At 40.4% G+C, this 21,498-nt stretch overlaps 1 protein-coding gene and 1 long non-coding RNA gene across 5 annotated transcripts in view; one reads left to right on the forward strand and one right to left on the reverse strand.

Annotated features, from left to right (window-relative positions):
* Nucleotides 1-15,385, reverse strand: part of LOC120397228 — a 51,896-nt gene extending 36,511 nt beyond the window's left edge. For both annotated transcript variants that reach the window (XR_005593729.1, XR_005593728.1), the window contains exons 1-2: nucleotides 15,249-15,385; nucleotides 13,040-13,089 (exon numbers count right to left, since the gene is read on the reverse strand). This is a non-coding gene — a long non-coding RNA (uncharacterized LOC120397228). The remainder of the gene's footprint in view (nucleotides 1-13,039; nucleotides 13,090-15,248) is intronic.
* The window catches only part of DNAJC13 (DnaJ heat shock protein family (Hsp40) member C13), a 100,534-nt gene that overhangs the window by 11,987 nt on the left and 67,049 nt on the right, over nucleotides 1-21,498 (forward strand). For all 3 annotated transcript variants that reach the window (XM_039522907.1, XM_039522906.1, XM_039522908.1), the window contains 10 exons: nucleotides 12,063-12,138; nucleotides 13,059-13,208; nucleotides 14,514-14,555; nucleotides 16,424-16,624; nucleotides 17,683-17,889; nucleotides 17,983-18,078; nucleotides 18,474-18,565; nucleotides 19,986-20,152; nucleotides 20,277-20,356; nucleotides 20,437-20,606. In XM_039522907.1, coding sequence (XP_039378841.1) covers nucleotides 12,063-12,138; nucleotides 13,059-13,208; nucleotides 14,514-14,555; nucleotides 16,424-16,624; nucleotides 17,683-17,889; nucleotides 17,983-18,078; nucleotides 18,474-18,565; nucleotides 19,986-20,152; nucleotides 20,277-20,356; nucleotides 20,437-20,606 — 1,281 coding nt within the window. The remainder of the gene's footprint in view (nucleotides 1-12,062; nucleotides 12,139-13,058; nucleotides 13,209-14,513; nucleotides 14,556-16,423; nucleotides 16,625-17,682; nucleotides 17,890-17,982; nucleotides 18,079-18,473; nucleotides 18,566-19,985; nucleotides 20,153-20,276; nucleotides 20,357-20,436; nucleotides 20,607-21,498) is intronic.

Consider the following 21,498-nt stretch of genomic DNA (forward strand, 5'->3'; position numbering starts at 1 on the left):
ACTTCTTCTGAAGAAGTGAGCTGTAGCTCACGAAAGCTCATGCTAAAATAAATTTGTTAGTCTGTAAGGTGCCACAAGTACTCCTGTTTTTTGAGGTGACATGATGCATTTAGAGCATACAATTGAAGTGTAAGGGGGGGGGGGGAATGGACATGAAAATAGCTTTTATTTATTCATTGCCTCATCTGTCTCCTTGCATGATCAACTTTAAATTTGGAGGCCTACACAAAAATAAAACTCAAATCCTGGGTTCCCTCCTACTATGATGACTGACTGACTTTCAACTTGGCAGCACTGTGAAGTAGAATGTATAGTGAAGTTACCTCCCTTTATATTTCCTGACATCATCTGCAATATTGCTGGCATATTTTTCAATTCAGTGTTTGGAGTATAAAAATTTCTGAAATTCTGCTCTACCTGATCTTAGAATGGGAATGAAACTCCGCTCTGCTAAACAGCATTCTTACCGGCAGCAAGTCTTCCTGCACAGTTTGAGTGTTTCATAGTACGATGGAAGTTCTTTAGTGTGTTTGTGTGGGGACTGTTTGAATTGATCCAGCATTCAACTGTTAGTAGCATTCACTGTAGAACTGTAGGATAGCATCACTTTCATGCTGCTGCTTTCTGAATTCTTAGAGTACAATGCATTCCTTCTTGTTGGGGACAGATACGGGGTTAGCCTGTAGACACATCCTTGAACAATGAACTTGGGGTTGAAATCTGATCACTTTTGGTAATACTCCAGAATTCAGTGTCAGCTCATTCCTCAGCAAAGGCTAGGAGCGCTGGGGCAAAAGTGACCCACCGCTGCTTGACTGAAGTAGCATCATGAATTCTTGGAAGAGGCCAAAGGAAGGACTGATGGCCAAGAAATCTTGAAATAAAACTTGTCAATATCTGACAGTTCTCTGTCCAACAACAATAAAACTCTAAAGCCTGGCAGTTCCACTCAGTCTGCTCTGGGCTACATTATTACTGCCTTGATGCAAGGACAAGGCTCTGCCTTTAGGCCGCTTTACAGTGGTGACTTCTCTCTGAAATCATGACCATTGCTAGGAGGTAAACTCTCAATTAAAATCATCATGGAAAAATTACTCAGACATCTTTTAAAAGGTACATATGTTGCCTCAGGGTAATAAGAACAAAAACAACGCTGAGCTTAATTAAAAACACACTGTTAAAACAAATCTGTGCAGTTAAATGGACATACATGCTGCTGCAACAACAAATTTACCTGTAAATGAGTATTGGATTGCTGCGATGTCTTGTGTGGACAAGGATATTTAAAAAAATAATAATTTTTTTTGGCGTGACCTTTTTTCCAACAGTGCTCATCATTTTGTTGTTCCTGTTGATGTCAATGACATCAAGGACACAAATGAGAACTGCAGGTACTCAACACCTTTGCAAATCATGCCACTTTTTATATAATGAGCTGGTAGTGCTGCCTATAGCTAAGGTTGCCTAACATTTCCCATAATGCTCGGCTTTCAGTTGTTTATACCTTTTTGCCAAAGTTTTAAGTTGGGGATAAAATATTCCATGGTGGGTGTGTGCATCAGGCTGACTTCTTTTTTCTTTTTAAGTTCCAGCAAAAATGGTTCAGCTGGCTCCAAGAACCAGGATGTGCAAATACATTGTCTTGATCATGTTAAAAATTCTTCTAGCTGCTTCACTGAGAAACCCTAGCACCACTATGCTTTGAAGCAGGGATTTGAAGTTTGGCAATGGTGGGACGGGGGGAAAGCACACTAGTGCCAGAGATGTGCCTTTTGATGTGCCTCTGTGAAAAATTACCCAAATCTGGCCAAGTCATGAGCCTCGGAACACATGAGCACACTTGGAAGAGTTTGGCAGCTGAAGTCTCTAAAGCAGGCCTGCACAACATACGGCCCACGGATCCTCACTGTGCAGCCCGCGGGAGGGATTCTGAATCCCCTCCCACACACAGCGCTCTGCGGGCAGCCCAGAGCCCTTTGAATCCCAGCCGCGGCCGGCAGTCAGAGGGCTCTGGGCTGCCTGCAGCCGCGGGGAGCCCAGAGCCCTTTGAATCCCGGCCCGCGGCCGCTGATTGCCCCCTCCACGGACCCCTGCCCTATCTAAATGCCGCTGCTCCTTGTCCCCCGATTGCCCCCCTCCTGAGATCCCCCCCAACTTCCCCTCAGGACCTCACCCCCACCTGTCCCCTGATGAACCCCTGAGACTCCCAGGCCTATCCAACTGCTGCCTGTCCCCTGATGAACCCCTGAACCTGTGCCCCATCGAATCCTCCCCTGTCCCTTGACTGCCCCCCGGAACTCCCTACCCCTTCTCCCACCCCCAGCCCCCTTACCGTGCCACTCAGACCAGTGTGTCTGGCTCCATGCAGCTCCGGACATATTGCTGCCATGCTCCCCCGCGGAGCCCCCACCCCCCAGCACCTGCCTTCCAGATTTGAACACCTCAAAATTCAGGAGTGCTCAAGCTCAGTTTGGGCAGCTGTTACTTCATTTCTCCCAAATCAAATATACTGATCCACTGTAACTTGATGTAGAAAAAGTAGGATAAAATTGAGCAAGAAATGCTTATTAGCACTGGAATTGCTATTTCAACAGCCATTGCCTTTTTGTTTGTTTAAGGAAGACAGTGATATTGCATTGGCAAATTCCCCATAGAAAGAAAAAGTGGAACAAAAGAATAATAAAGGCACCAACTTTTCCTCATTTATGGAGGATAGTCTTATAATATGCATCCAGATATCCTCCAATCACACAAGCTGAAAATTGTTCCACTTTACTGCAGCTCTGTAACCATATGGGAACCAATCCTGTCTGTGTTTTGTGCACATCCAAAATTTCCTGCTGAATGACCCACCCTGGGAGCGAGTTACCAGTGACCCAGGGCTGGGGCGGCAGGAGGTGTGTGTGTGGGCACTGGTGGGGGGGAGCCCAGGGCTGGGGCAGCAGCGGGGTGTGGGGAGGGCACTGGTGGGGAGGAAAGGGGGAAGCCCAGTGCTGGGGCGGCAGGGGGTGTGGGTGGGGGGAGAGCCCAGGACTGGGGCAGCAGGGGCGTACAGGGGGGAGCCCAGGGCTGGGACAGGGGGCAGCCAATTTTTTTTATTTTTTTTTTATTTTTTTTGGTTGGGGCAGCAAAAAACCTAGAGCCGGCCCTGCCGGGTTCCCCCAGCCGCCGGAGCCCGGGGCCCTTTAATTGGCCCCTGAGGGCTCCCAGCCACCTCTTCAGCTGGGAGCCCCTGGTTGATTTAAAATCAAGTATCACCTCCCCCACCCCCCAGCCTTCCTTTTTGGCCCACAGCTGTTTTGGTGGGGTGGTGCTGGGGAAGGAGGGTTTGTTTCCGCAGGGCTGGGCGGCCCTGGGACGGGGTGTTTCTGCGGAGCCGGGAGGTTTCAGCCCTTAGCTGTTTTCTTTGGAGGAATGTGGCCCTCGCCGCTTTACGAGTTGTGCAGGCCTGCTCTAAAGTTTCTGCCTATGCTGAACATCATTCATCTCAGGGCTGAAGGGATTGAGCAGGTTTTTTTTTCTTAACTGCTCCTGTGGCTGCTGTGGTGCAGTGTACCAGAACTGAGATCAAGGAATCTCTCCCTTGCGTTCAGTGTTCCACTGCTGGCCTCCAGGCCATACAGAAAAGGAAGTGCCACCTGACTTGAATGCCGAGGAGTGAGGAATTTGGGCAGAGTCAGGGGGTATAGGGGCTGGGTGTATTTAGTAGGAAAGTGGAAGGTGCTGGGGCATTGTGGGCATGTGGTTGGTTTAGAAGCTGGGGTACAGCACAGAAGAGTCTATAACCACTGTAGAGCTCACTCCCCTATAGAACCTGAAATGGAACCCAGGAGTCCTATGTCTAAGTTCCTCTGCTGACAGCAAATAGCTATGAAGCACTCTGGCGAAGTGTTTCACTCTGTTAGTGACTGGTCACAGAGAAAAACAGTCTACTACTGCTGCATGTTACTCTGTTAACTCAAGTGGTACAGGTCTTTGCTAAAGGTCCTGTTGCTGCTGACCCAAGCTGCGGGTGCATAGAATTCTTTTTTTTTTCCCCCAAATCAGGAAGCTGCATTTAAAAAACCCAAAACCTGCGATTAAAAGAACAATAGGGTTGCAGAGTCAAGCATTCAAATATTAGGAAAATAGCATGCGATAATGTAATTAGACTGTATCTTATGGCATGTGCACACAAGGACTGAATTAAGGTTGCACAGGAGCCCTTCATTCTGACATTTTCTAACTCTTGAGTTTGCAACTTTAATTCTTTTAATATAAGTGTAAAGGAGAAATGTATACGCTTCAATTAAATTAAAACCCAGTCATATGTGTCACTAAATCTATATTGGGGCCCCAAATTGTGTTTAAACTTTTACTAAAGGTAATTTTTTTTCTAAAGCATCACTCATTACAATTTGTCTTGTTCAGGGTACTATTGTAGTGCACACATTTTTGACTGTTAGCAACTGTCAGGATTTTGTGATAACTGTTCTTAACTTGCATCTTTGCTTACGAATAAGTGTATAATGTCTTTCTAGAGCATATCCTATCAAACTTTACAGGCAGGACAACTTATGAATGTGAACCACTGTATTCTTGCACATTGTTGTTTTTCCATTGATGTTCAAGGGAAAATGGTACCTACTTAAACTTGGCTGACCTGTTTGGAAGCCTATTTTAAAAAAAAAAAATGTATGGAATGTGTAATGTGAAAAAGGAGCAGTCTGGATGGCAAAAGATTTTGCTGCACAGGGCCAGATGTGCATTGATCCAGACTTTTAGTTCTAAAACTTTCCCCAGATTCAGTGTGCTCAAAAAAGAGGTGAATTTTCTTAGCGGCAAAACAAATATTCAACATTTTGAATGAATAAACTAAAAGTTCTTGATTTCCTGTAAGAGGCATTTTAAACTTAAAGAATATAATTAACTAGCAATGGGTCAGTTAAAGCCATTCTGACGAAGTGGTAGCTTTTAAAAACTTAATTTTTTTGCTTTATGTCAGTGTGAAGATCTGAGCAGCAGAATTAAAATCTTCTATAAAAAGCTGTTTTCATATAGCAATTTAGCTACATATCTACTTAAACTATTTTTATAGGCAGTTTTATGGTACAGGCTGTATCTGAAACAAAGTGCTGGCTTTAGCTAGTGCTGGAGTTTATCCTACAGTGCTGTTACATACTAGATAATAAATATGAAAACTAACTTCATAAAATCACGAGTCTAAAACTGGCACACACCAGCCTCTTCTCATACTGTGTGTGCAGATGTGGCAGCAGTAGAAATCTATCTGAAGATCTCAGACACCTGAATTTCTGTGATAAACAGGGTTTCAGCTTCCTGAATGAAGGGGTGGGATAGAAACACAGCAGTTTAGAAAAGACTGTGCTCCAGGCTTTTCACTGCACTCCAGGAGAAGAGACTTTTGGATAGCCAACGTTCTGTCTTGCGTCCCTGACAATAGAACACTGTTGGGATTCAAGTTTGAACAGCCTCAAGGAAGAAAATTGGATTTAAAGAGGCTGTGATGTAGTCTGCATTTTTATATTTAAATTACAAAACACACATCCTGTTCCTAAGCCCATAGGCACATCTTCAATAACTAAAACAGTTAATCTTGATTAACATATTGCAAATTGTCTGCATGAAAGGACACTCCTGAACTTTACAACTATTCCATTTTAAATTCTCTGCCAACATCGGGGGAAGGGGGTGAAAAAAGGAAACAAATGCTATCTTTAAATACAAAATCCTCTTCTCCACCAGCCTCATAAGGTTAAAAAGTCTGAGTGAACAGAGGTTTTGTTCCGTGCCCTAAATGCCAACAGTCTCTGGTTGTTTCTGACCAACGGATTTCCAGAATCAAGATCTCTCTGTTGAAAATACCCTCCCACCATCTACCAAGGTTCCAATACTACCAACTGGTGTTGAACCTTGACTGCCATAATCTGCTTGGTGAGAAGTGGTCTTGCTGGTAACTAGAACTTAAGCTATATGAGGTAGTAGTTCGTAAAACACTTGCTCACAATCTATAAAATGTATGACAGACTCAGAAATTGAAGCCAGCACCCTTTTACAGTTCTACAGGTGAACAGACTGCTGCAACAAAGGTCATGCTAGCCTATAAAAAGTTAAAACTTCTTTATTCTGCTTTTTCATTTTGTGGAATAATCATACGTTCATTTACGCCATCTTTTGCTATATAACACTAATAATTCTTTCTGAATTAAGTGTATATTGAAATGCTGCTGAAAAGCCTAGAATAGGGACCTTATTCCATTGTTGTGGTCAACATATAAAATGTCCTGCCTGCAGGATCATCTGTGTTGTGATATACAATATGCCATTTAATTCAGTGGGACACCTGATCTTGGAAAAAATTTTCTTCTAAGTAGTGAATAAAGTATAGATGCAAAACAAAATTAAATCAGTTCTGCTTGCTGAATTAAATCATTCCACCTTGATTCCAAGGCATAATGAGTCAGAATTTCATATTAACTCTTGGTAATCTTTACTATTCACCTGTTAGTGGTATTGGTTCAGTTTTTCCTACTTTCTACTGTTAGAACAAGAAACCACCAACTCAGTTATCAAAGTGGAGACGTAATTACTCAGTCCACTAAAATTGTTGAGAAGCTGTTAGAGCAGGAAAGAGAGCCTCCCACAGCGCTAGCCACTGTAGCTGGACTCAGTTCCCTACCCTGCCACTAACTTCCATGTAACTTTGGGCAACTCATTTAATCTCTCAGTACCTCAGTTCCCCATCTGTAAAATGGGGTTAATGCTCCCCTATCTCACAGGATGTTGTGAAGATAAATATATTAAAGACTGCCATGTTTTGAGATCTACTGATGAAGAGCCCTATATAAGAAATAGGTTTTAAGTCAGTGACATCTGATTTGGCTGACTGGCATTCTGTAGAGTTTTATGATGCTAATAACAACATTAAGTATACATCAATCAAGTGAATAGATAATCCCTTATCTGTGGCTCATGAAGAGGTAGGTTATCAATTTCTAATTTGTTACATTTTTGTAAAGGGGTGAAGTTTTTGACTTAAAACATAAAATTACTGGCTGCTTTGAGAGATCTTAACTAGCTATCCTGAGGAAAAGCAGATCTTCTGCTGTATAAGAGCCTTAACTGGAGTGGTTGGACCCTTCTGTAACTATTATGCTAATAATGAACATGAGACTTTTTGGGCTAGACAGCTTTTCGCATTAATGGATGTTGAATATGGAGGAACATTCATAGGCATTTCTTAAAGAGCATGCAGTAGTGTTGCTGGTAAGACTGGTTCAACTAAGCCTGTCTTGCTGCTTGCATTGGCATAAATAGAGGGAATTGGTTAGGAGGATGCATAGAGGCTTCCATGTTGAGAAAACAAACTTGATACTGATGTTGCCATAGATCTTTGTGTAAAAGCTGGAAATAAAGGAACAGCTTAGTGGTTTTGTTCTGTTTTGTACAGCACCTAGTACAATGGGGGTCCTCTGCCATGACTGAGGCTCCTAGATACTATGCAAATAACTAATAGTTCACTGTCTGGCACTTCTGTCCCCACTGCTGTTGATGTAGAATGGTATTGCAAGGTACTGTGCTCCTGGCTTACAAACATGAACCATTCCTTCCCCATCTCTATTAAGAGATTGTCTTCACTGCTGTGTTAACTCATGGTATAACTTGAGTGTTGGCCCTATTCCAGCTCATGTCCACATTCTCTAGCTGGAATTAGGTGGGACCTTAAATTCAAGTTAGCTGGCCTGTTGGGGTCTGGGTTAAATCTCCAGTGCTGCTGACAATCCAGTACAGTAGTGGGGATTCAGCTACCCAGCTCAAGTTAGCACAAGTCATCAGCTGCTAATCCAGTCATTCTATTGGTAAGCAAGACCTTATCTTCACCGTTAAAGATGCATTTTTACTTTTGGCTTGTGTAATATTTTTTTTCTTCACTGTAATAGTTAGCTCATATGAGAGTGGCCACATACTGTGAAACACTCAGGCTAGCCACTGATTTAGGCCTCATCTTCACTGCAAAAGTAGAGGTGGGCTTGCCTGCCCTGTAGTCTTTGCCGGCTTAGAGATTCAGTGTAAGCTGACCGATGGAGTTCTTCAACCAGCAATGCTCGCTAAACAGACAGAAGCACTCTTGTGTGAGCATAGCTGTCTACAGCTGGGCTTTTGCTGGCATAGCTGTGGGGGGGGGGGGGAGGTGTTTTGTTTTCATGCTCCTAGTCAACATAGCAATGCTGGCAAAACTTTGAAGTGTACACTAAGCCTGTGTGACATAAGTGAGCTCTTTATTTATCAAATACTTGCTTTGTGTAGAGGGGCCTTAACTATATTTGGTACCTTTTAACTATAATTCTTCCAATCTACCACCAGATAGGTAGTTAGCTTTTTCTCCTACTACTAAAACAACTAATGGTTTTCCAGGCCTAGTTCACTTTATTTTACTATTTGTTGCAACCTACTCTTCAGTTTGATCGACAGTTAATTACTTTTGCTGATATTGCTATGGTCTGTTCAGAAGTTTTTGTAAATTCAGATTGTGTCTGTATGCATCATTGCAAACCAGAGGATTGAAGGTTTGTAAAAGTAGCTAAACTGTAAAGGAAGCAGCTTAGATGCAACTCCATAAGAGGATGAGAAACACATCACACTACAGGCAGGAGCCCCTATCCCTCCCCCCCCTGAAACCAAAACAGCTCCTCAAATTTGTTAGGGGGCTTATTCCTTTACCCTCTTACTTCCCTGGTCCTTCTCACATGAACAGAGAAACAATACCCGAAGTCCAAAGGCGCAAACAATTCAATGTTTATTGGGGTGAACTTCCAGCAAGCATGAGTTTAGTTTACCTCCTTAGTGTTCCCCTTCCCAGCTCTAACACCACAGAGCCTTGTCTGTGTCCCTGTTTCTGTTCCCATCCCCTGTTTCCCATTTCCCCCTTTAGCAAAACATGATCCCAGTTCCCCCATCCCCAATCCCTGTTCCCATTTCCCCACCCTCCTTTACTTCCTGATTGACTGCAGACTATATAGTAAAACCTGAGTTTTGCGTAGCTATTCCTTAACCAATCATTTTACTGAAATTTAACTAACCAATTCTAACATATTGTAACATGGCTATTTAACCAATTATATTCCACCACCTTCATTGGGTTACACCCAACAAAATTAATTATACAGCAAACAGAAACAATTACAGAACCAGACAGAGACCGTGCAAATAAACATACAAAACAATACCGAAGTGAGGATTTCACAACTACATCTATACAGACATAAGGGTTTTCCAGCTGTGTCTATTGATAAGTGAGTTCTTGCCAGATAGGATGCTATCAAACTAAGTTTCCTTTTACATCTTCTAGGCTCTTCCCTTTCTCTGGAGGTGAGAGGTATATCAGGACAGGATTGTATTCCTAATAGCACCTTATTTCAATGTGACTAGTTTGGAATGTGAGGATGTGACCATACACTTCCCGGCTTATGGCTGCCTTTGCTGCTTAGCCGAAGAACCAGGCCTCAGACTGTCACAGTAAAAGAAGGCCATTAGAATAAAAAAATCACTGTCTTTTTTTATACCTTTATAACTAGCTAAGTGATAAGAATACACCTAAATTCTTATCAAAGTATAGGCCTTGGCAGACAGGCCTGAATATCTATATCCTAACAAAATTGTTCTTCCATGGTGTATGAAAATTTGATTGCAGAGGAGGAGAAGGGGGTCCATGCAGCCACAAAATGTAGGGTTATATGGGACCTCAGATATATAGGATGATGATCATGCTATGGCAGTCTTGACAGCCATACACCTAACACATTTACATCTTTCAAACATGAAAGTTCACCTCCCCGCGATTATACAAAGTAAATATTTTATCTAATTCTAGAACATAAAGCAGAATTCTTGTATTTCGGCATCCTGACTGCTAACAGAACTAAGCAGCGAGGAGAACAGAATGGTAGTTTTGACAATATTCCTGTAAGGATAGAATAGATGCCATGAGAGTTTGCATTCATGGGTCTCAAGTTTTTATAGGATAAACAGTTTCTATTCAAGAGCTCTTTCTGGGTACTCTAAGTATTTGAATTGTCAACTGTTTCTGTACTTGCACCTTATTTTATTTTTAAACAATGATTTATATTGTATACCAAGTATAGTAGAGGTTAGTAAAACACTTCAGAAGTTCATTTAACTTGCTCAAAGTCGCATCTAGTTTCTTGCTTTCCATCAACCCTCAAATTATAGCTTTTAAATGTTCACTACTGTCCTTGGAAATATAGTTTAATGTGCATAATTTGTAGCATGCAAAAAAGGCTGTGAGCAAATGGGAAGTGTGTAAATCCTTCCTCAGACTAAACGGATTTGATTTACATTCAGGCATTAAATACTAATATTTCAAAAGGATATAATGGTGTAACTGACAAAAGCAAGGAAATATAATTAAAATAACTTGTAAAACTAGTCTCGGAGTGGGGGGGAGGGGAAGGTTATTTCTAACATGGTGACTAAACATTAGGCAATATTGAAATGAAACCTTGAATGAAGGTAACTGTCTATAATTTCTCCTCCTAGGGTTGCTTGTTTCTGAAGAGACTTATAACTAATTGACGAATATCTTTCAAGTAGTAAAACTGAGTGCTGCCAGACCCTTACTACTTACTGACTTATCACCTTTTAGAAATCTTAAACTGACTTGTGTGTGAAATATTAATTGAAGGTGCTTCTGGAAACTACCTCTTTCACTTGGTCATTTAACTTTCTATTCACCCAAAGCCTCTTACTTCCAGGCACCTCACCACTTGAATAGAGACTAAAGATCGTTGTATCACACAGAATACATATGATGTAAAGAACAACTTCACTTTGAGACCCTCTTCCAGTTCACTTGTCCATTCACTGAAAAATGTATCTGCTTGCTTGCCTCTGCAATTCAAAGGAAATCTTTACTGTTTACCCTTCTACCAGGATCCATAGAAAAGTGTCTCCTTAATACCTCCTCTGATGAAAAATCCCATTATGTCTACCTTTATCCATAGTTAATGATCAGCCATGAAATGCACTCCTGCCATACCGTTTTTAACCACATTGAGTAGAGGGCTCTTGATAGCTGAAACATGCTGAGGAATGTGCATGTGTTTAACATGTGTGAAGTCTATATGTAAAATATACCTAGTTACTCTAATTACTAATTTTGATGAATTATAAATGGGCAGGGAAACAGGGTATGATTTAAAGATATTTGTAGAACTCTAATTCCAGATTTCTAGCTCTTTTGTTTGCATAAATGTTAAAATGCTAATTTAGACAGACACAGATCTTGAAGTTAGAGGTCTTAAGTTACTTTTAAATAAGATTTGTATAGATGCTATATACTCATGTGCTTGCTGCAAACTAGCAGTTGGTAGATTTGGACCAGTTGGCTTTTCTTTGAACCACACAAACCATCAAACTTCTGGTGCAGCTTTTGTAGATGTTGTTGTTAAATTAGGTCAATATAGTTCCTTGGAGAAAAGTATTCACGTAGTTACTTTTATTTGGAAGCTGTGTTCTCCATTCAGAATTGTCTCAACTTAAACTATTTTGAATTTGTAAATATCAGTTTTCTCCCTAAATTTTTTTGCCTTTCTACGTATAGTCATGTGGGTGAAAATATCCATTGCAAGTTTCCCATTGGTATTTTGTACTTCTGAATATTATCCTAACATGTCAATGCACATTATTTAAGTTTTTGGGCTTAGCTCTTCTTGTGTTTTGGCAGGGAGGGAGAGACTGCTGGAACAATTTAAATATTTTTAAACCTTTCCTTTTTCTTCTGTTCACCAGGCACATTGGAAAAAGAGGCAAAGATGAAGGGATGAAAGGGTACTCTAGCAAACTTAATCCTTTTATATTGAGCAAATTGCATACTCACTTAAGTCTGGCCATATTCATTGTAATGGTTGGTGACTATGATTAGGCCTATGTTGGTTCTTTCCTAATGGGAGATATTCTACTATAAATATACTATCTGTACATATTGTTTTTATGAGATTTCAGGAAAATACTTTTAAACTAAATACTTTTTTGGTATGTTCTAGGTATAAGAGAGTCTTCTCAGTTGGAACCCATGCCATCACTACATATAATCCGAACACATTAGAAGTTACAAATCAGGTAATGATAAATGTAGTTATAGCCTTCTTGGATACCTTAAGATATCCTAATGCAATCTGAGTTCATGTTAATACTCTTCTGACTGACTTGTCCTCTCCTTAATATTGAGTGTGGTCAGCTATATTTTACAGAGGGTTCTCTCTTGTGTAAATACTAAGCATAACCAAAAGGGCTATCAGTTGCACTAATTTCATGATTGGGCACTGCAGTGCATAGGCTTGCTCAGTCAAATTGTCCTTTTTATATGCTAAAGAAAAGTAGCTGATGCAATAGCTAATAGTTTAAACTGTGATTTGGTGGCTTTAGAAGCTTGTATAGTCCTCTTTGTTCTGTTACACAACAGAACTAAAATAGTTACTTAGTAAAACAATCTCTTTCAACTTCCCTTTTTGTGTGTGTGTGCGCGCGCGCGTGTGCGTCCGTCCATCCGATCTCAGGACTATTTGACAGTTCTTGTGTCCCTGAAAAGAATCACTGCAGAGCAGAGATCTGCAGAGTCACAAATTTTACCCAACTTTGCTCTACTCCTCCATCCTTCTTTGCCTGGATCCTTGTGCGTTCTCATTAGCTGAATTGTTAGCTTTTTTTTTTAACTTCTGAATTCCTAGCTACCACTTTCAGCAGAGAGTGACTGCAGTGAGCCTCCTCATCAAATTTGAATACTTACACATAAAACAAATGTGTGTATGCTGCTTGTTAATGCCCCTATTTTAGTTACGGTATACGTTTATATTAGTCACAAACTAGAGTGTTGGGTTTTGTTATAACCTTAATTGTTTTTAACAATTAAGACCTCTTATAAAGAGACCTAAAGTACAAATACACCCTTCAATACCTGTTTCACTACATTTTGGATATAAAAGATTCTATTTCTTACATTAATAGAAACGTATCAAATTACCTTAATTTGTTTACATTAGTGGCCTTATGGAGATATTTGTAGTATCGGTCCTGTTGGAAAGGGGCAAGGAACAGAATTCAGCCTCACCTTTCGTAAGGGGAGTGGAAAGAAGTCTGAAACTCTTAAGTTTTCTACAGACCATAGAACAGAACTCATTACAGAAGCACTGGTAAGAACTAGTTATTTAGCTATTCAACCAGTTTAAGATACGTTACTGTATTGTTACACTATTACTAGATGTAATAATGTTCACTTTGTATTTATGATGAGAAGGAAAGCTGCTGTGCTTATATATTTTAATATATATTCATATACTTGGCCTACGGTGTTCATTGAAATAACTTGTATGTAAGACTCCAAATTACTGAATGTGTTAGACCAGTGATACTCAGACCTCAGTGGTTTAGGAGCCAAGTTAGTGACCAATATTACCCAAAAGAGCCACAATAGTGTGAATGTTTCATTTACTATAGTCCTGAATATTTAATATTCTTAATGCAAGTTGATAACTTAATTGGTTAATAACCAGGGGTGAAAGTAACTTTAATCTCTTAGTGGTATGCAATGCTGCCAAACCCCTGGGCATGGTGGGAGAGGCCTGGCTCTGGGCCCCCAAAGGGGCGGGGCCTCAGGTGGAAGGGGCGGGGCCAGTGGTGCTGGAACAGTTTTTAAGGAGGGAGTGCTGAGCTGTGCCTGCTCCTTCCCTTGTCCACACCCCTCACGGCCACAGGCTGGGATCACAGTTGGGGGCGGTTGTTGAGCCCCAGGCCGGGGTCAGGAAAGGGGGCCGGGACCTTGGATGGCAGCAGAGGGGCCCGGTGGGTGAGGAGCTGGCACCCTGGGCGAGGGGCCACGCTGGGTGCAAAGCCTGGGGGGGGTGATGCAGTACCCCCTGCACCCGTACTTCCCGCACCTATGGGTGGGGCTGGGGGCCAGCCTCGCCCCAACCAGCCCTTCAGCGTTGCCCGGCCTGCACTGTCTGAGGCTCCGGCTATTGCCACAGTGGCCGGGATCCCTGGGCCCTTTTAAATGGCCTGACCCCAGGGCAGATGCCCCTTTTGCCCCCGCCGCAGCAGCACTTTAACATCAGCTGTGTACCAGCCTGTACCAGAGGCTGCTTTCTTACCGGTACACGGTACCAGCTTACTTTCACGTCTGTTAATAACACAGTAAAAGCATTTGTAGTGATTAATAATTAAATTGCACAGTGTTTTAATATCACGTGCTGCAGGAGATGCATTAAAGAGGTACTTGCGGCTTGTGAGCCTCCGTTTGCATATCGCTGCATTGTTCACTACCAGTGAACATATGTTTTTTATATAAAACAAATGGTGCACTTTAAATATACAACTTTTAAATCTTTAAGTTTTAGACTATCCCAAAAGAATTAGAGTCACTCTGGAATAATTAGAACAAAGAATTATTTTCTCACTGAAATCACAGTAACAACTTGTTTTCATTCTCCTTTTTACAGAGATTCAGAACAGACTTTTCAGAAGGAAAAATCACAGGAAGGGCAAGTATCTGGCCTGTCTGTATTGGACTACAAATCCAGTCATTTCATATTTACAAACACTGTAAAAACAGACTTTAATTTCTAGATGACCATGTCCCTTTATATTTTAAATAGTTATGGCTACCTACTACACCTAAATCTGAATTTCCTGCCAATTCTGTGGCTTTGCAATTTTTTTTCTTTTTTTTTTAAACGTTGTGAGATGAACAATATGGGAGAACTCTCCATATAGAGCAAAGAGATAACAGGTAACTGCACAACAAACTGGAAAAAATATACTTCTGTCACTTCAAGGGTTGCTACCAAGTTACTCTTATGTGGTGTAGCCATAATAGACAAACTACAGAAGTGTGGATCTGTTTCAAAAATCACTTTAAAAGGAGATTGAATATTATTAATTAGAAATAGTTGAAATTAAAGTGAAGTTATCAGAACACTGTTCAACAAAGTCTTGTGTTTTAAAGTAAATGAGTAGTAGCACTTTTGGGAGGACTTCACCGCCTCATAGCTAGCCACAGTGAAAGGGGGGGGAAAGATAATTCTTGGTGTATAGTGGGAGTAGGGGAAAAGTTCCAGGCATATCTTTTCAGACAGACTTATGGAGAGAGCATGAAAGAGCTTCCTGGAAATTAGCTACTGAATCTCTCTGTAGTTAAGTCAGTTTTATGAGATTTATGCATTTAACACCCATACCTTGACACTTGGTTTCACATCCACTGGTCTCCCTGGAATGCATCTTAATAGATCTTCTGTCTTCATGGCTTTGTTCATTTATATCCATTTGAGTGTCTAGAAGCCTATTACCATTCTAGGGCTACACCACGAAGGACTTCTTTGAAGTGATACTTTATTAAACAAGAATTCCATAGCACTGTTATAGAACAATCAAGATTCTAATGACTGAAATGTGTTGGGAATTCCCAATCTAAGGCTATGTCTACGCTGCAATGTAAGCCCAGGGTTTGTGGGACTTGAGTCAACTGACCCATGATGGGGAACCCTAGGCTTGAGTGTCTACATAGTATTTAAACCCTGCATTTAAGACTCTTCTAACCCATGCTAAAACCTAGGGCTCTGGCATCTGGCAGTGCGCAGACCCAAGTCAAGGTAACCATATGCCAGAATCCCTAGTGTCCCTTGCAGAATGTGGCCTCTTTAGCCCTACCACCGTGGTGCACTGTGGGAAGACTTTATTGCCTATCTTGCACTTTACAGGAAGCTTGAACAGATCACCCAACCCAGGAGGCTCTCTGATAATGTGCTTGCAGAGCGGTGATCAGAATAGGTCAACACTGACCTGAGCTGCTCCTATTCACCAAGGGGGGTAACTTCAGTTATCCAAGTGGATTGCAGATTGTTAGGATAGTTGTCCCCATGGAATTGTCATACTTCTGGATGACTCCCAGGACCCGAGTCAGTGGGGCTGCAGCGACACTGCAGAGCAATAGAGCTTGGACCCCGGGTTCCATCTGGACTCTATCATGGGTGGTCCTACCCTGCAGGATCTCAGGACCCTGGGTCCGAGCACTGGGTTAGCACTATTTCAGTGTAAATGGGGGAGGGGGCGATGGCATATAGGCTTGAGCCTGGACTCATGTTGCAGTGTGAATATCCGGTAAGTGAACAGTGTGTCAGGACTGGGTTAAGCTTATATCAATTACAATGTAATCAATAAACTTGAAGGTCAGGAGGTAAAGATAGGGCAAACCATGCTGTGCTGTCATGGCTTTCAGACTTATTGGGGAAACTTGCTTGATCATATGAAACCAGGTCAAATTAAAGAACTGTTATGTGTAGATGTAATCCTCAGAAGGTGAAGAAGTCTTTTTGGTTGTCTCCGGACTTAACAGCAGTTTCTTCTTCCATAGAGATACAACTGCTATAAGCATCACTGGAGTGAGACGAGAAAACCTGTGATTCTGGAAGTGACTCCTGGAGGGTTTGATCAAATTAATCCTGCAACTAATAAAGTCCTGTGTTCCTATGACTACAGAAATATCGAAGGCTTTGCTGACCTCTCTGACTATCAGGGAGGTTTTGCTATACTTTATGGAGGATTTAGTAGATTGGTGAGTATTATAACATTTTATGCATATGCATATCAAGTCGTGAGAAGTTTTACATAAACCAAATAAGAAGTGTGAGGCTGTCTCAGTCTCTTGCCTGGAGGTTCAAATCACTACTATGGCAGATACTAAATGGCTTGTAGATTGAGTAGTTTGATAAGTTCAACAGGGCAAATTATACAACATTTAATATTGGTAGTGTTGTAGTCATGTTGGTCCAGGATATGAGAGTGACATTGGGCCAACTTCTGTTGGTAAAAGAGACAAGCTTTTGATCTCCACAGACCTTGAAAGCTTCTTTCAACAGAAGTTGGTTCAATAAAACATTTAATATGGAATTGTGCCCAAGTCCCCTTGAGTACTAACCGGGAGACTGGTTGTTTACCTGTGTATAAACTTGAGTGGAACAAGTTAAAATGAAGGAGCAGAGAACCCATGCAGCTATGCCCAATTAAAATAAAAATCCTAAGCCAGTTATTGTGAACTACACTGCAAGCAACTGAATGGTCTGCAGCAAAACAAGATAGCTCTGCAGTAGGAATTACCTTAAACTTAGATACCTCTACATCAGTGCTGCCACAATTAAAAATGTTTTATTTTTCTGTATTCCTAAGAGGGAAACACAAGTTAAGCTATTCAAGACACACTTAGTGTCTTATTTCTTGTTTACAAAAAAACTTACAATGGCTATTGTTAACAACTTCTATATAATACTTTTATTTCTGATTATTTTAGGAAAATGTCTTCACTTAAAATATTTTTACAACCATTTTAACTAGTGAAGTCAAGTTACAAATTGCTGTGGAGAAATGTTAATTCTTTATTGTCATAGTATTTCCTGTTGTGTGGAGGGGGGGAAAGTATGCCGTTTATCAAGTTAACAACATTCACTAGTAAATGATACTAATTAAAAAAAAAAATCAGACTGCCATACAATATAAACAAGTCAACTTTTTTATAACTATTAAGAAACTTTAAGTCTGTGAGCTGATTACACCTGATGTTCAGTTTCTTATTTTTTGTGTTAAACTTACCTAAATATCTCTTCCTAAAATTTGCAGCACATGTTTGCATCTGAGCAAAGGGAAGAAATTATCAAAAGTGCAATAGAACATGCTGGCAATTACATAGGCATCTCCCTCCGAATAAGGAAAGAACCTTTAGAATTTGAGCAATACTTGAGCCTTCGCTTTGGGAAATACAGCAATGATGAGTCTATAACATCTTTAGCAGAATTTGTTGTTCAAAAAATAACACCTAGACATTCGGTAAGGTCTACAAACTTAGACTACATCTTATTTATTTGATTTGATAGGTGGCTAAAAAAGAGGTCCCCTTTTCTAACATGTTCTTTCTTTAAGGAACCTGTGAAAAGAGTATTAGCCCTTACAGAAACTTGCTTAGTAGAGCGGGATCCTGCTACTTATAATATTGTGACACTGAAACCTCTAGGAGAGGTAGGTGACAATCCTGTTTAGAATAATAAATTTGACTATTAAAATGCAATATTGTATAGTACCACTGCAACATGACATTTAAAACTGAGGCTCACTCATTAGTACTATTTACTGTGTTCATTCTGTTAGACCCCGTTTTCTAAAGATACAGAAACCATTCTTGGGATTCATTTTGAAAAAAACACAAACCAAAAAGCTGACCAAACAAATTCTAGGAAGTTCTGATTACACTTGCAGCTCTCTCTTTTGGAGGACGATCACTTCCTTTAAACTTTGAATATATATTGTAACATTTAGCATTGGCTCAACAATTCACCTCCTTGAGTACATGAGAATTGCATTAAATGCTTCCTATAAGTGTGGTGGTCTCTTATTACATGGCTTCTTCTTTTTAGGTATTTGCACTGGTATGTGATTGTGAAAATCCACAGCTTTTTACCATTGAATTTATCAAGGGACAAATCCGAAAATATTCTTCAACAGAGAGGTATTTTTAAAGTTTATTGATTACAGGGAAATGTAAATGGGAAATCAGTTGAATGACAAAAATATTATGTAAGCTGTGTGAATTTAAAAATAACACCTTCAAGGACCAAATTCAGACTCTCTTCATTCGAAGCCTGCCTTCAACTCTGTGACTTACCCCCTGAAGATGTCTCTACTACCTCAGACAGATACCACATGACATCTCCCCATATGTCATCTGCTTTTCACTTAAATTTGTGAACTCCTTGGTGATCCATATCTATCTGCTTTCAGTAAATAGGATCATGGAAGAAACTATAAAAATATTTTTTCTCCTACACTTATATTATCCCATACAGGTGAATAGTTATAGAGGGTCAATTAGAAATATACTTTTTGTCCACTTGGTGTCAAGGTAATTGACAAGTTTTTTTTAAAAGCTTGTAGTTAGACATGCTGATTAAACAAACTGGAGTGTTAGGAAGTAGGTCTATTAGAGGAGAGAGACAGTAATAACAGGCTCTTTCTTGAGAAACTAGTATTGATAGCTAATGTATTAAATCTAGATGTTTTAGCTGGTATCCATGTGCTAAACTGTTTAGTGTCTGGACTGAGTTGGTCTTTCCTCTTCTCTTCTTCCCCCCCACCCTCCCCTTTGTCTGCCCATCACACCTGTATGGATTAAATGTGGCTGAGGGTATCCTGTAGAGTAGTGGTGCTCAACCTTATTACACAGGAGGGCCATGTAAACCTAAGTACATCCATATGTGGGCCAAACAGATTCTACATATTACAATTTTAAAGTAACCTGTATTGATATTTTAAGTTCAGCTTATTTTGTATGTATTTAGATAGAAAATACTTGTACATAGAAACAGCCTGTTTTCACTCTTGTGTAAACTAAAATGATGTAAGCATGACAGCAGAATGCTAATGAGTCAGTTGCTAGTATATTGTATGGAAGCAGGCTGTGGGCCTTATGAAATGCTCTGTTGGGCTGTGAATGGCCCATGGACCATAAGCTGGGCACCTCTGATTGTAGAGCAAGGTGCTTGTGTGCAGAAAATAAAAACAAAAGTAGCACATGCAAGGAAAAAAAAAAGGCCAGACAAATCTAGTCTAGCTGAAATACTACTTTCCCTATCATACTACACCCATCCACTATCACTTTACATATCTCCTTATTGTTAGTGGAAGAGTTCCACTATAGTTTGTCATGTTATTGGTTCATGCAGTTTGTATTTGGTAGCATTGCAAACTTTTTAAAAAGTGGAAAACATTGATCCATGTGAATTCAAGTAGAAATCTTGGGCACACATATATACGGTGCAGTCAGTGTGCTCAATTTTTTTTTCTTATAACAATCATAATTTTCCAGTTAAGTGCCTAAATAAATTCACAGGGTAATAAGTGTCTAAACATGTTTCTCTCTCTCTTCTCAGAGATTCTCTGTTAGCTAGCTTGCTGGATGGAGTAAGAGCCTCTGGCAATAGAGATGTGTGTGTGAAAATGACCCCAACACACAAAGGCCAGCGCTGGGGATTGCTGAGCATGCCTGTAGATGAGGAAGTAGAGAGCCTTCACCTCCGGTTTTTAGCTGCTCCTCCAAGTAAGTTCAGCTTTTACTACAGTTCAAAGAACGTGTGTGTGGTTTTTTTTTTTTTAATAGCACAACAGCTCTCTAAGCCATTTAAAATCTGTAACTCCCAACTACCTTTTGTTTCTCATTGCAGATGGTAACTTTGCAGATGCTGTGTTCAGGTTCAATGCTAACATCTCATACAGTGGAGTTCTGCATGCAGTAACACAAGATGTAAGAATTAATTCTCTGCCCAACCTCTTCCAGTTTTGTTGTTTTTATACAAGTATTAATGGTTCTTCCTCCTTAACCAGGGTCTGTTCTCTGAAAACAAGGAGAAACTGATTAATAATGCCATAACAGCATTACTGTCTCAAGAGGGGGACATTGTAGCATCTAATGCAGAACTTGAAAGCCAGTTCCAAGCTGTGAGACGACTAGTTGCTTCAAAAGCTGGCTTCCTTGCCTTTACTCAGCTTCCTAAGTAAGTATTTAAGCTGATAGCAGGAAACTGTTTTAAAGACTTGTACTCACCAGTCTCTTTGAAACATTGAGTCTGAGTTGAGGTTGGGATCATCCATAATTGCTGAGGCTTCGGGGAAAAACTTGTATAAAGTAGCAGTTTCATGTATGTAAGACTATAAGGTTGATGGTACTGGATCTCCTGATTGTGTACACTGCATCTTACTGATGGCTTCTGAATTGGGGGTTCTCAGCACTCTAAGATTTAATCTTTAGCGTTCCCAGCTATGGTTCTGCTTTTAAGTTATAGTTTGTGTTAGATATTTCCTCAGAACACTCAAAACTGATCTTTTTTCCTTGAACAAACAAATGCAGTAGTTTAATCCATGGGTAGTCAATGATGGACTGCCAGATGCTCTTGAACGAACCTCAAAATCATTATTTACTTTTTTTTTTTCCTCTGGAGTCTGGACCTTGACTATACCTTCACCAAGAAATTTGGACCTTGACCAAAAAATAATTGACTACCTCTGGTTTAATCTTTCTGGTGACACATCAGCTGCAATTACAAATTCCATACATTCCACAGGGGATAAAAGGTGCACTGAGCCCCAAGTTTAGTGTAAAATCAGTTACACCTTAGATTACATGCATTAGAGGAGCAAAAAGTAAGATGTAGAGGAAGTAGGTTTTGCAATGTTGCTCATTGCCAATTTGTAGAACTCCAGATACATACTCATAATTGGCTTAAAGATGCAATCTGGAAACCTTTTGACTGACTTTCTGAAGAAATTGTGCATGTCTTGTTCACTTTCAGAATTAGGCTACTTTTGTAAAAATGAAGTAAGTTCAGCCTTCATTATGTGTTAACAGTATATGTGGCTTTTAGAAGATTATTGTGAAGAAATTTTATA

This window comes from Mauremys reevesii, linkage group 2 (assembly GCF_016161935.1).
Source record: "Mauremys reevesii isolate NIE-2019 linkage group 2, ASM1616193v1, whole genome shotgun sequence".
Lineage (NCBI taxonomy): Eukaryota > Metazoa > Chordata > Testudines > Geoemydidae > Mauremys > Mauremys reevesii.